The sequence below is a fragment of the Macrobrachium rosenbergii genome, chromosome 1 (assembly GCF_040412425.1).
Source record: "Macrobrachium rosenbergii isolate ZJJX-2024 chromosome 1, ASM4041242v1, whole genome shotgun sequence".
Taxonomy (NCBI): Eukaryota; Metazoa; Arthropoda; class Malacostraca; order Decapoda; family Palaemonidae; genus Macrobrachium; species Macrobrachium rosenbergii.
This window is the reverse complement of record NC_089741.1, coordinates 10,700,871-10,716,285: the sequence shown is the minus strand read 5'-3', so window position 1 is coordinate 10,716,285 and position 15,415 is coordinate 10,700,871. Positions and strand designations below refer to the sequence as shown.

The 15,415-nt window shown below is 35.4% G+C and overlaps 1 protein-coding gene across 1 annotated transcript; it reads left to right on the top strand.

Annotated features, from left to right (window-relative positions):
* The first annotated feature begins 4,763 nt into the window (after positions 1 to 4,763).
* On the top strand, positions 4,764 to 8,456 carry LOC136839436 (uncharacterized). Its single transcript, XM_067105494.1, has one exon. It carries the CDS (start codon positions 4,764 to 4,766, stop codon positions 8,454 to 8,456), a length of 3,693 nt encoding a protein of 1,230 aa, XP_066961595.1.
* The last annotated feature ends 6,959 nt before the right edge of the window (positions 8,457 to 15,415 follow it).

The window sequence follows — 15,415 nt, the reverse complement described above, 5'->3', positions numbered from 1 at the left end:
ACATCTCTTAATTCAAATAATTTTTTGGTTGGATAATCATTTGTCTGAATTCTCAGAGCACTCTTCATTGTTACTAGCTCTCTATGGAGAGACAGAGGTAGTTCACCACATTGAGCTTGTAAAGATGTTGGTGATGACCGAAAAGCTCCTGAACATATTCTAAGGCCCTCATTATGAACTGGGTCTACCGTTTTCAGCGTTGCGTCTGATGCCGAACCATATATTTCACTTCCATAATCAACGATAGACAGCACTGTTGCTTTATACAATGAAGTAAGGCTATGTCTATCGGCTCCCCAAGTAGTGTTCGACAGTTTTTTAATTAGGTTTAATGCTCTTTTACATTTTGGTTTCATGTATGTTATGTGGGCTTTCCAATTCATGTGAGTGTTCGACAGTTTTTTAATTAGGTTTAATGCTCTTTTACATTTTGATTTCATGTATGTTATGTGGGCTTTCCAGTTCATGTGAGTATCAAATACTAATCCTAAAAATTTTGCTGTTTGGCCAATTGGTATACTATGGTTTCCGATTTTTAAGTCTATTACTTTTCCTTTTTTCCGTTTTTTGTTTTTATAAAACATGATTGCTTCGGTTTTATCTATGGAAAATTTAAAGCCTACAGATAAAGCCCATTCATCTATTTTCACTATGCTTTTATTAGTGATTCGTTCTGCATGTTTTATTCGAGATGCTGAATAATATATGGCAAAATCATCCATATACAGGTTACTTTTAATACCAATGGGTAGATTTTTACTGATATCATTAATTGCTAAAGTACACAGTGTGCCACTAAGGACGCTTCCCTGTGGAACTTCATTTTCAAGAGGAAATGTTCTAGATAGAACATCATCAATTCTCACCTGAAAACTGTAATTTGTCAAAAAGTTTTGTATAAACCTAGGTAAATGTCCACAGATGTTTTTGTTTTGTAAAGTTTTTAATATAGCATACCTCCATGTAGTATCGTATGCTTTTTCAGTGTCAAAAAAGACAGCTACAGTAATTTGTTTTCATTCAAAACCTCTGCGTATATGGTCTTCTAAGTTACAGAGAGAATCTAATGTAGATCTGTTACACTGTGACCCGAACTGAGTGGGAGTTAAAATTTTATTTTCTCTAATGTGCCATGTTAGTCGAGCATTTACCATTTTCTCTAGTAATTTGCACAAACAACTTGTTACAGAAATTGGGCTGTAATTGTTTACATTACTGGGATCTTTTCCAGGTTTGGGGATTGGAATAATTATAGCTTTACGCCATTCATCAGGAAATAAATTTCTAACCCATAAGTGGTTATAAAACTCTAACAAGTATGTCTTTGCCAAAGGTGCTAAATGGCATATCATTTCGAAACAAATATTGTCACCTCCAGGGACAGATTTATTACTGTTCAACAGAGCAAATTCTAGCTCTTCCATATTCAATTTTCTATTATAATATATATCTTCTACTGTTTCAAAATTTATTGTTATTAATTCTATATTATTTTTCTTTGTGCGGAAATGCTCATCTAAATTTTTGTTGCTACTTACTTTTGTTAAATTTTCACCTATTACATTACTAATTTCTTTATGATCAAGTATTCTTTTCCCATCTTTTATTATGGCATGCCTAGGTGGTTTAACATGGGTACCATTTATTTGCCTGAATTTTTCCCATATTTTTTGTATGGGAGTATTTTTAGAGAGATCTGATACATATTTTTTCCATGAAATGATTCTTCCTTGAATTACTTCTCTTTTAAACTTTGCAGATATTTTATTATACAGAGGTTTTAATGTATCAATTTCTAATAATAATATAGTCAGTTTTTGTAAGGTTCCTTCTAATATCGGTAAAGTTTTGTTTAATTTACTGAATTTTCTATTCAAAATATTTAGTCGTCTTCCAATTTGGTGTTTTATTTTTATTAATTCTGTTAGTTTTTCAGACCACCATGGGACTTTGTGTTTTGTTGGATGAGATTTGGATTTTGGTATTGCTTTATCAGCAGCATTTGTAATGAAATCAACAAGAAATTTATTAGTTTCATTATGGTCTTTCAAATATTCAAATGGTGGGATATTCCTGGTGTGGAATTCATATTGTTCGCAATCTGTTTTATAAATGTTATATCGAGGGGCATGTTTGGTGGGGTTATTTTGTAATAAAGAAATTAATATGGGGAAATGATCACTTGTATGCAAGTCGTCTACCGTATTCCAGTACAATCTGTCTACTATGTTTGTTGTACACAGAGTTAAGTTGATTGAGGAATATGTTCCATGTGTTTTAGAAAAATATGTGCTGATTTCGTTATCATTTATACAGCACATGTCATATGAATCTATGAATTCCTCTATTTTATTTCCTGCTCTATTTGATTCTGTACAATTACGGTCCCATATTGGGTTGTGGGCATTAAAATCACCTACTATTAACGTTGGTTCCTTAGTATTATTAAGTAATTCTTTGAGTTTGTCAAAGTCATAATTTTTATTAGGATGATTGTACAAATTATGAATTACATAATTATCGTTTTTTATTCGTATTCTAATACTCGACGTTTGCAGATCAGTAAAGTTTACAGGTACTTTGTCATAACATACTTTGTTATGTACAGTACATATATAGCAGTACCTAAATTTCCTTCTCCCTCTCTTGATGCAGATGCTAAGGTATATTTACCTATCGTTAATATTGTTTTGTTGACATATTGCAAACATAATATCATTGGTTCATATTCTTTTAATAACCGTTGTATTTATCCTAGGTGTAATCTGGTCTGTAGACCGCTTACGTTCCATTGTATAATATAACTACTGAAAATATTTTTTTATAGCGGTCGGGTTTTATTCTCTTTTTTTGTATTATCAATTTGGAATTTTTCTAATAATTTACTCACGACATTCATCTGTTTTTCCTTATAATAGACTAAGTGCTCAATGCACACGCACCCTTTTTCATGGGTACTCAATTCTGTGGTTTCTTTTTTTCTATATTTCATAAAGTTTCATATAATATTTGTTAACCCATCTTTTGTTATGTTTTTGTTATTGTTGCACAATGCAATGAAACAATCATTACATCCACAAGAGTTGTCATGTATATTTCTTTCTTTATTCGTTCTTGTTGCACCAATTATTGGTGATGGAGTAATCTCTTCTCCCTTGACATATTCATTATTGTCTAAGGTACGATTGTCTTCCACTTCTTCGGTATTTTAGATATCAGTATCCACTGGTTTTACTATTATTTTAGGAGATAATGGTATATTCTTAACTTGTTTTTGTTTTTGTTCTTTCTTCGTATCTTTTATCTTTGATTTAACCGATTTTTCTCTAACAATTGTTGGTTTCTTTGTTTTGGGTGGTGTTCTTTCCAATGGCCTTTTTTTTATCTTTAATTTCCAGTCTGTCAGGTCTCTCCTCTGTTACTTCAGTAGTAGCGCCCTGCTGTGTTCCCATTTGCATCAATACCTCAAATGAATTTGACAAAACGCTATCCATATCATTTGTACCAGTTTCTTTATTCTTTACCATTTTTATTTTTTTCCCTTGGGCATTAATTTCTTCTTGTGATTTACTTTTCTGTGCTTCGTTATTTCTATTTCTATGCATTTTTGTTTCCTTACTGGTTCCTGTTATTAAAGAATATGTACAGTATGTTTCTTAGATGGATCTTGCATTCCTCTCACTTTTAATTCCAATTTAGCCTCTTTGATAGACATCCCTGTTCGTTCTTGTAACATTTTCAATTCATTACACATTTTGGTTCACTACACTTCCATTGTGTGGCATGTTCGTCAGATCCACAATAAGCAAATACAGGTTCATTACGACAGTTTTTCTTTGTGTCCATACTTACTACAATTTTGACATTGTAGCGGTTTGGGAACATGAGGTCTCAGTTCTCTATTTTGGCCCAAAATTTTTATTTTTTGAGGTAAATCTTGACCCTCAAATTTTATTTTTGCAATTCTTAATGCTTTATTATTGTATCATTAACATAATAAACTTTATAATACTATAAGGATATATTTGTTTAAAAAATGTTGATGTGGGTTGGAGTGAATTGTAACTTATTGCGCATCTGGAATATCTTTTGTCTTACCCAGATCTCAGTGTCGCACGGTTAGCGGGCGAACTGCCGTAAAATTTGCTAATCACTCTGGTACTGCCTATTGTGTTGAGTGGTGGTGGCAGGTGTTAATCTTGTAGATGTAGACACAAAAATGAAGTCAGTGACATATAAGGCCGGCAGGTGATGGGATATTTGTGTTTGGCAATCTCCTACTGGGGTTCAAGGCCTGTGATAGTGAGGCCATTGAAGTGGGTGCAATACAGTGTATTATGGATGTTATATGATATTTCAATTGGAATTGCCCTTATTGGTAATTGGATTCTATGTATATATACAGTAATGTTTAATGATATGAGTACATTTAATTTGATGCCGAGTGCTTTAGTGGCTACAGTACCATAATTTACAGTGGTATTTATTTACATTGCTAAACATAGTTATTGTTAGAAATATACATATCAATATGGATTGTTCATGTACATTACTAGAAGGGTTTTATTAAGGACAAATATATTTTTTTGATAATTAAATCGGGAAAATTAGGGAAAATTCAAGATTTGTATAGCTGGTTGGATTGTGTTATTTTTTATTACATGGAATATATATTTCAGGTTGAAACCTATCGTTGGCAATAAAAATTGTTACTACTTATGGTCCATCCTTGAACCTCCCAGTACATTTCAACTTCAACCGCCATGGGTGTGCAAGAGGAACTCGTCGCCCTGAAGAGGAAGAGGGCAATCAGCAAAAGGAAGTTTACCAGGAAGGTAACTATGTGCAATGAAGGAATCAATCGAGGTGATGATTTATCAGTGTTTACGAAGAACTATGAGGAAATGGTTGAAGCCTTTAAATGCCTAGAGTATCAAAATGATGAACTGATACAATTTATATGTGAAAACGAGGATAAGCTAGCCGGTAGTAATTTAGAAGAAGCAGCCCAGCAATATATTCTGGACAGTGAAAGATTAAAATGTGAAGTAAGTGCAAAAATATTCAAAGGTGTCCAGGATGTAAAGGCAACAGATAAATCGAAGGTTAAAGTAAAGAAATTTGAACCACCAATGTTCGAAGGTAATTTAAGAAACTATCCAACTTTTAAGGAAGATTATGAGAATTTAGTTAAGAGTATATATGGCACTGATCCATATGCTCTCAAAATGTGTCTAAGTGGAGAAGCACTTCAAGCAGTGAAGGGCTCAGAGGGTAATTATGATGAAATGATTCAACGTTTGGATGATAAATTTGGGAATTCAAGAAAGATTGTAGACTTAGTGGTTGGTGAGCTTAGGTCTCTAAAGAAAATTTATGATGATGATACCAAAGGATTTATCAAAATGGTCGATCAGGTTGAGCAATGTTGGCTTGATTTAAAAAAGGCAAATCTCTCTGATGAACTTAATAGTGCAAACGTTGTCAGCCATATAGAAAAGGTTTTACCTTCACTTCAAAAGAGAGAATGGGTAATTAAAGCAGATGAGGTATCAGTAACTAGCAATCTGTTTCCTGAGTTGTTGAAGTTCTTACAGAAGGAGAGAAAAATTTTGGAATATATGAATTCTAATGTTAGGAGTAGCGGTAGTGATAATACGGCAACAGTCCATCATGTTGACAGCACAGTTGAGAATAAATCGGAATTGATAAAATTGGTGAAAAAAATCGGGGAAGAACAAAGTATAAAAAATAAGGAATTTGAATCTTGTATTGTTAACTTGACAGAAATGGTGAAAGGTATTAAACCTAAGGCAGATAGTAAGGGGATAGGATGCCTGTTACACAATTCAATTGGTCATGATATAATAGAATGTCACAAATTTAATGGTTGTGGTAGCAAAGAAAGATTTGAGATTATAAAGGGTAATGGAATATGTTTTAGGTGTCTAAGGGGACATCATCCTGCTCGTAGCTGCAAGGTGGGTACATTGTGTGATGTCATCATTGAAGGTAAAGGGCCATGCAATCATAATCATCATCCACTGTTGCATTCCGATAGAGTAGAAAATAGTATTCACAAAGCGATATCAGAAAAGGGATTTGCAGTGTTGTTGAATATCAGTATGGTGAATAGTAAGAACATGCCTGTTAATATACTGTGGGATCCAGGAGCGGATATTTCATTTATAACAAATAGGATGGCTAAGAAATTGGGTTTAAGTGGAAAGCATATAAATTTATCCATGATCAAAGTGGGCAATGCAGTTGAACATCACTCAAGCAATGAATATTGTGTACCACTAATTGATAAATCTGGTAAGGTTTGGAATGTGAATGCTGTTGGTATTAATGAAATAACAGCCAAAATCAAGAAAGTAGACTTATCCAGGGTATCTGAACTTTTTGAGGGAATATCAAACTTAGAGCTGAATCGCCCACATGGGGAAATTGATATGCTTATTGGTGCTAATTATTGTGAAATATTGCCAAGGGTTGTTGAAACAAATAAGGGTTTCCAGTTGCTAGAAAATCAGTTTGGGTTCAGCATACGTGGTAGACATGATGAAATTACCAATCAAGTTAATACTAGTAATCATGTGTTTGTGAGAATTCATAAACTTTCAAGTTCAGTAAATTTGAATGAAATCAATATTGAGCCAACAGAAAATCTAAAGGATCAGTTAGATAGATTTTTTGCCATAGAAGAAATGGGAACAAGGTGTAATCCACAATGTATCAAATGTATGTGCAGAGGTTGTCCTGGACCCAATTATGTAAGTTTGAAAGAAGGAAAGGAAATGAAATTGATTGAGGAAGGATTAACGTATGACGAGAAACAGAAACGCTGGTTTGTAAGGCATCCTTGGATAAGAGATCCAAATCATTTGAAAAATAACATAAAGGTAGCAAATGCCAGGTTAAGAACAACAGAGAATAGATTAAGGAAACTTGGGAATGAGTATGCAATGAAATATCATATAGAGATTGAAGATATGGTTAGAAGGGGAGTAGCTAGGAAATTAACTAATAAGGAGATTCAAGAGTACAATGGCCCAGTTCACTATATTCATCATCATCAGGTGTTGAAGCCAGAATCTAGTTCAACCCCAGTGCGCATTGTCTTCAAATCTTCAGCATCTTATATGGGACAGAGGTTAAACGATTTTTGGGCTAAGGGGCCTGATATTTTGAACAGTTTGCTGGGAGTGTTGTGTAGATTTAGGCAAGATAATATAGCCATAGTGGGTGACATAGCAAAGATGTACCATACTGTAAAACTCAGCACACTAGATGAACATACACATAGATTTGTATGGAGGGACTTGGATGATAGTAGGCCACCTGATCAGTATGTTCTTACCACAGTAACATTTAGAGATAGGCCCAGTGGTACTATAGCTATGGTAGCTTTGAGACATACAGTAGAACAATTCAGTAAGGAATCCCCGGAGGTGCAAGATATGTTTCTTAATAATACGTATGTAGATGATATACTGTATTCTACTGATGCCATTGAGAACGCAATCAAATTAATACAGGATACTGAAAGGGTATTGTCGCAGGGAAGTTTCAGAATAAAACACTGGATAGTCAGCGGGCATTATGAAAACTGCAATATAAGAATAACAGAATCTGATAGTGAGAAAATCTTAGGTTTAAAATGGAATCCTGTAGATGACTATTTTTCCTTTGCTGTAAGACTCAACTTTACACCAAGAATAAGAAAGGTTAGGAGTGGTCCAAATTTAGATATAGGTGAATTTGATTATAAATTTCCAGAAATATTAACACGCAGAAAGATATTGAGTCAAATTGCATCGTTGTATGATCCATTAGGGTTGGTTATACCAGTATTACTCAAAGCTAAGATCTTGATGAGATCCATGATTTCCAAAAGTAACTCGAATGGTGGTGGAATCAAGTGGGATGATCCACTTGATGATTCCATGATGAACGAATGGAAAGCGTTTTTCAAAGAATTGTATGGACTGGAGTCATTAACTTTTAGAAGACCCTTAAAGCCATCTAATGCTTTTGGTAAGCCGAACCTAGTAATATTTTCTGATGGTAGCACGCAAGCATATGGGGCTTGTGCATATGTGAGGTGGCAAATCAGTGATAATAAGTTTGAATCAAGTCTGATAATGGCGAAAAATAAGATTGCACCAGTGAAACAAATGTCTATTCCTCGTCTGGAATTATGTGGTGCTCTCATAGCTGCTAGGATGAGAGAACTCATAGTAAAGGAGTTTTCATGGGAGTTTGAGTCAGTCTATCACATAGTTGACTCAACAATTGTAAGATCACAAATTCAAAAGGAGTCCCATGGATTCAACACATTTGTTGCTGTACGCATTGCAGAGATACAAATAAAAACTGATTCAAGGGAATGGTGGTGGATTGATTCAATTCAAAATGTTGCAGATATGACCTCTAAACCGTGTAGTCCATAAAAAATTGGTGAAAATTCTGCCTGGCAAAATGGACCAAAATTCCTAAATTACCAATTTCAAAATGGCCTATCAAACAAAATTGTGAAAATGAACTAACTGATAGAGTAGGTGTTGTCATGGCTGTTGCTAAAGTAAGTCAGAACCATGTTATATACATGATTGATGTTAATATATTTAGTGATTATTACAAACTACTAAGAGTTACATGCAGGGTAATGAATGTTTTCAAATGTAGATCCTTCAAGGGCATGCTGATGGAACCAACAGTTCAAGGAATTATTAAAGCAGAACTAATGTGGGTTAGAGAGATGCAAAGGGACATGACTGATTGGAAAGTGAAGTTCAGAAGATTAGGACCTTCAATTAAGAATGGAGTCATAGTAGTAGGACAAAGAATTTCTAAGTGGCTAAAGGAAAATTGGAATAGAGAAGACTATATGTTGCTACCAGTAAATCATCCAGTTACTAGATTGTATATATCATATGTACATGGGGTTGACCATGCAGGCATAGAGACTACTTTGGCAAAATTACAAAGAAAATTCTGGATTCCAGGGCCAGAAAAATAATAAAGGCAATAAAAATCAATGTGTGACATGTAGGAAGTTAACAAAGAAATTAGAAGACCAATGCATGGGTCAAATGAGGATAGAAAGAATGAAACCTGCTCCACCTTTCTATTACACAGCCATAGATTTGTTTGGACCCTTAACAATAAGAGACACAGTTAAAAAGAGAACTCACGGTAAAGCCTTTGGTGTTATATTTAACTGTTTAGTTACTAGAGCTGTTCACTTGGATTTGGCTGAAGGGTACAGTACTGATGATTTTCTGACCACATTTCAAAGGTTTATTGCTATTAGAGGAGCTCCTAAAGTTATATATTCAGATAAGGGAACTCAGTTGATATCAGCAAGCAAGAAAATAGAAACCATTGGAGAAAAGGAAGGGGTAACTTGGATCTTTAATATGCCCAGTGACGCACCTTGGTATAATGGGGCAAGTGAAGCACTGATCAAATCTGTCAAAAGGTGTCTTTGTATTAGTGTGGGAGATTCTGTGTTGAATTTTGGAGAGTTACAAACTGCTTTGTTTGGTATTGCTAATCTGATGAATGAAAGACCAATTGGAACAAAACCTGGATTTAGTTTAGAGTTGGGGGGCTACCTCTGTCCCAATGATCTGTTGCTTGGTCGGTCCACTTGCTTTTGTCCAAGTGGGATGTACGATATTAGTGGGGATCACAAAAGGAGATTAAAGTTTATACAAAGTATAATAGAATAGAATCCTTCTGGAAAAAGTGGCAACGAGACTATTTTCCATCATTGTTAATCAGGCAGAAATGGCTTTCAACAAGGAGGAATGTAAGAGTTGGAGATGTGGTACTTGTGCAAGATAGTAATGTTGTGAGGGGGGCATGGAAACTAGCACAGGTGATTAGAGCTGATCCAGGACAAGATGGTGTCCGTGATGTTGATTTAAGGTATAAGATTATAAAGCATGGGAAGGGATATGATGGTGAAGTGGATAAGATTATGTGTAGATCAGTACACAGGTTGGTGGTGTTATTACCAATAGAAGAACAATGTAATCATACGTAGTTTACCCTATTGGATAGGGTATCGGTAATTTGTCACTAATGGTGGGGGAGTGTATCATTAACATGATAAACTTTATAATACTATAAGGATATATTTGTTTAAAAAATGTTGATGTGGGTTGGAGCGAGTTGTAACTTATTAAGCATCTGGAATATCTTTTGTCTTACCCAGATCTCAGTGTCGCACGGTTAGCGGGCGAACTGCCGTAAAATTTGCTAACCACTCTGGTACTGCCTATTATGTTGAGTGGTGGTGGCTGGTGGTGGCAGGTGTTAATCTTGTAGATGTAGACACAAGAATGAAGTTAGTGACATATAAGGCCGGCAGGTGATGGGATATTTGTGTTTGGCAATCTCCTACTGGGGTTCAAGGCCTGTGATAGTGAGGCCATTGAAGTGGGTGCAATACAGTGTATTATGGATGTTATATGATATTTCAATTGGAATTGCCCTTATTGGTAATTGGATTCTATGTATATATACAGTAATGTTTAATGATATGAGTACATTTAATTTGATGCCGAGTGCTTTAGTGGCTACAGTACCATAATTTACAGTGGTATTTATTTACATTGCTATAAACATAGTTATTGTTAGAAATATACATATCAATATGGATTGTTCATGTACATTACTAGAAGGGTTGTATTAAGGACAAATATTTTTTTTTGATAATTAAATCGGGAAAATTAGGGAAAATTCAAGATTTGTATAGCTGGTTGGATTGTGTTATTTTTTATTACATGGAATATATATTTCAGGTTGAAACCTATCGTTGGCAATAAAAACTGTTACTAATTATGGTCCATCCTTGAACATCCCAGTACAATTATTTTGTTTACTTGGTATTATATATACCTCACAGTCTTGGATTTTGGTATATCTCATTTTAAGAGAGTCCAACAGTATATTTTTGTTAACCGGTTCGTCATTATTTTCAGGAAGTACAATAGTACCCTGAATGCTGTTCATAGTGTCATGCTTCTTTACTTTTATATTTACATTGTCAACACTTTTTATTGATAGATAGTCTTCAGACTGGTTTTTTGTTGTGGCTTCTATAAGCCACGTCTTCATTTTTATTTGTCTAAACGACATTTCTGTCGTTGAGTGTCTTTTTAATAAGAAGTTTTCCAACTTCAGGGCTGAGATTTGCTGTTCTGTTTCCTTGGTTAGAAACCTTGACCAACTTCTACTTCCAAAGAGGGAGTCGAAGTGAGTCAAGGTTGGGTCAAGTTGATATTTACTTTTTTTTTATTTGTTGTGTACTGGAGCATAAGGTTCCAGTGTGATTATATTTGGATTCTTGTTTGTTTTTTCCAAAGAAAGGGTGTTACAAGAGGTTCCATCGGTCGTCATCTGTGCCGAGTCACTACCATCAAAGGGCCCAGGGGTACTCGAATCTTTATTTTCACTTTGCATAAAGATTTGAGGAAGGAGAAAAAAAAAATAACCTGAAAACCTTAAAAAGATATCATCAGCTTTTCATGGAGTTTTAATCTTCCACTAATGGCACAAGTGAGAACTGACTCCCAAATGTCCGCTCCCTACCCTACCCCAAAGGGGATGGCACAACATGATTAGAGTGGCCCAAGTGTAAGCCAAACCCGCTTGCTAGGACTAAAGAGTATTACAAGAATACAATCATCCCCATCCTAATCATGTTATGGGCAAACCGGATAGAATGCCAAGAGTCCTATCCATAGAACCAGACCCCCCTGGAATCCGTGGTCCAGTCCTAACAAATAGTTCCGCCTTTGAGCTACCAATCTGGTAACTCTCGGGTCTGAACATTATCGAGCAGTTGATGGTCCTACCACAGTTCTCACTATTTAGCTTCGGATATAAACCCATTCCCAGCTATGATATCTTTTCCTGTTTATCGGGTCCAGTAAATTTTACTAAAAGTGGAAAATTCCACAAATTTAATCCAAAATAATATATGATGGTATATGAGACTCTTGGACTCGAACCCAGAAACAAATTCCTGGGGTTCAAGAGCCCCCTCACCACGTCAAGGTGGTCTCATGTCGAGGGGGAATTTTAGTTATGTTTACGATGTAGATGAATATTCGACAGATACAATATCCTACTCAGTTAACTGCATGACGTCACTTTATCAGTGTTTCTCGAGTATCACATCTTTTCCGAACTCTCATGTCGACGCATCGAATCTCGGAAAAGTCTCGGAAAGATTCAACTCAGAATCAGATCTTTCTATCTACAAATGATACTCAACAAACCATCAGTCCCTCAAGAATATGGTCCTCAAAACGAGAGGTGAGTCAACACTTTAGCGTATACTTTGTTACTCTGACTTTTCTGTACCGCTTAGTTTGACATCTGGTGTAGAATTCTCTCTCTATGTACCGACCTATCGTGCATATCTCTCTATCTATGAGCGTATCCGTGTGAGATTCTCGCTCTCTGTCGTAAGCGAGGGACCAGATGCTCATTTGTTTAGGAAACACAACTAAACATAAAATCAAAATTTGATTTCCTTCACTTACTCTCCCCGAAGACCCATCGATGTTTTATACACGCTAATGTTGTAACAGAATAGTTAAAATCTGGTGTAACAACAGTGACCTTTGACACCACCTGTTTTTCTGACGTGATCTTGTCGTTGAATGGTCCATGATTTTTCTTTTTTGTGTTGAGAGAAGCTTGAAATTTCCGTTTCAGTATACAAGTGATGTTTGTCTTTCAATCACCACTTATGACCAACCGAAACTTTTCATTTTGAATTGCTACTGAGTTTTTCCATAACTCAATTACACCATTATACTCTGATTTAAAATAAAGTCTTGGAGGATGTGTTATGAGTGCGTCCGTTATATATTTTCTTAGACAACAGTACAGTAGTTTTTTTACCCCATCGGTTATGTTGGTCAAGGAAAAACAATGATGAAAAATCCTACATAATGGTTACTTAATAACGGTGTAGGGTTCCTACTTCCTATTTCCAAAGTATCGAACAATCTTTAACATGATCGTCGAGTCTTCATCGATACTCCCCAGAAGTTATTCTTCTTGTCGGGGTCACCCGGTGAATGTGAAAGGTTTCATCAGCATCTCTCAAACATTGGTAAAGCATCACTCGACACACAAAAACGGACACTTGTAAAAACATGACTTTGCCCCTTCTTCGATAACATCCGTAATTCATATCAGTTTGCAGGGAACACAATCTGTTTGTGTTATCCTAAGATGAACAGGTAAATATTATTCCTTTTGGCAAACGCAGCGCTGCAGATTAAAGCGAGTCAGAGGGTTTGCGGTGAAAAGTTTTCACTCTGCAAGTAGCGAATGCTATTATCATATCAAATGGCTTTACTCGTAAAAACGTGTAGAACGCGATGGGCGACTGAGTATTCATTTCCATTCTCCTCTCGTTTTCTGTTTTTCTCTTCTCTCACTTCCTCTTTGTTCCTAAGTGTATCATTGCTTAGATTATTATTCAATTGCTCAAGCATTAATGTCATTTTTATCAACAATATAGCTATCCATTATCTACAGAGTATAATTCATATTTCTAGATCGGAAGTAATGCAAACCGCATCTCTAAAAACGTTACATCTGTAGTGATCCAAAGTATTCTGTTTGTATTGGCTGGAGTTTTTATGTGCGCTATACTTCTGTTCATAATGTACGATAATTGGTTTTGGAACGGATGCTAAGTGACAAATTATTTGTAAAGCTTAATGAGAAATCAGTTAACCGCGTATGGCCAAATTACACAGAAAAAAGGCTATGATTTTTTATCAACGAACTGAAAAATGTAAGGACAGATGCTATGGTGACCCTTACCCTAAAATATTTTTGTCAAAAAGTCGTATTTAAAGTAAACGAACAGAGTCATTCATAAACTTACAACACATGTACATAAATGTATATATATATATATATATATATATATATATATATATATATATATATATATATATATATATATATATATATATATATATATATATATATATATATATATATATTGAAGAGGCGGAGGTGTCTCAAAACTCAACAATGCAATGCAGGCAGGAGAAGCAGACCAACAGTTCAAGGAAATCATATTTATTTAGTTGCAACGATTCGCAGCCAACATTTTCCAGCAACAAAGTAATAATACCTAATTAGCAGAATAAAATAAGTGACAAATATTAAAATACACAAAATAAGTTACACTACAACAAACACGGCTAAAAATATGAATAAGGGCCAACCGTTAAGTGTGGAGGCAGAGGAAGGGCTGACCAAAAACATAAACAGTTTACGAGAGATAAAGAGGTGTAGTCGTGGCATGGGTGTTCAGCGAGGGGACCAGTTTTTTAATAAGCAATGATTCACTAATTGTTAAAAGCTTATACTGAATGGAATCTTTGCGCTTATTGGCATGATCCCTTATGTTGGAAAATTCGGGATTTGAAAGTTTAGTGCCAGTTCTATAGCTGACAGCTCTGTGACTGTCGATTCGGACATTAAGTAACCTATGTATCGATCCAGTATAGGTTCCTCGATTACACCGAGGACAAGTAAACTTATAAATAACACACGAGATAATCAAAGGATCCAAACGGTCTTTGAAGCTGAAAAGGCTGCCGATATTCAGTGGGTATGTGTGTATAATTTTGATTTATACGACAGGGAGAAAACGGGATATTAAAGATTGGAGTCCATTATTAAAGGCTGTATCGCGAATAAAAGGAAGACTGGAATAGAAAGGTAACTGAGGAACGTGAGGAGTAGGATGGCGTGGAACAAAAATATTATTTAAAAATTTGGAGATGTGTTTAAAGAATAAGTAGGTGGGAAAGCAGCTGCTGCTAAAGTATTTTTGCAAGAACATAATTTTATTGTGGAAAGCTTGTCAACTAGAGGATAAACCAAAGGTTCGGTGAAGCATGGTTAATATGGAATTAATCTTAAAATCAAGAGAACAAAAACTATAAAAATTGGTACCAAGACCAGTGAATGTCTTTCTTCCAAAAACAGAAGTAGCGAAGCCTTGAGAGGATCGAGTTATAAAAATATCTAAAAAGTGTAACTGGTTGTTAGTCTCGTGTTCAATCGTGAATTTAATATTAGGGTGAAATGAATTGATGAAAGTCAAAAGCCTCTCGGCGTCAAACCGACTTCTAGAAAGTGCAAACGTGTCGTCTGCATACCGCTTGTAAAATAGTGGATGGGGACAAGTATCAAGCATGTGCTCTTCCAGCGAGCACACGAAGATACAGGCGAAGATGGGTCCAAGTGGAGAGCCCATAGCCATGCCTTCAATTTGTAAGAACAACCATTAACGACAAAAACGGTGTCCCGCACCGCTTGGTCTAAAAGTTTCTTGAAACCGTTCATACAGAAC

What these genes read in the sequence shown, in the direction of transcription:
- LOC136839436 (XM_067105494.1), top strand. Translation starts at nt 4,764, where the DNA reads ATGGGTGTGCAAGAGGAACTCGTCGCCCTGAAGAGGAAGAGGGCAATC.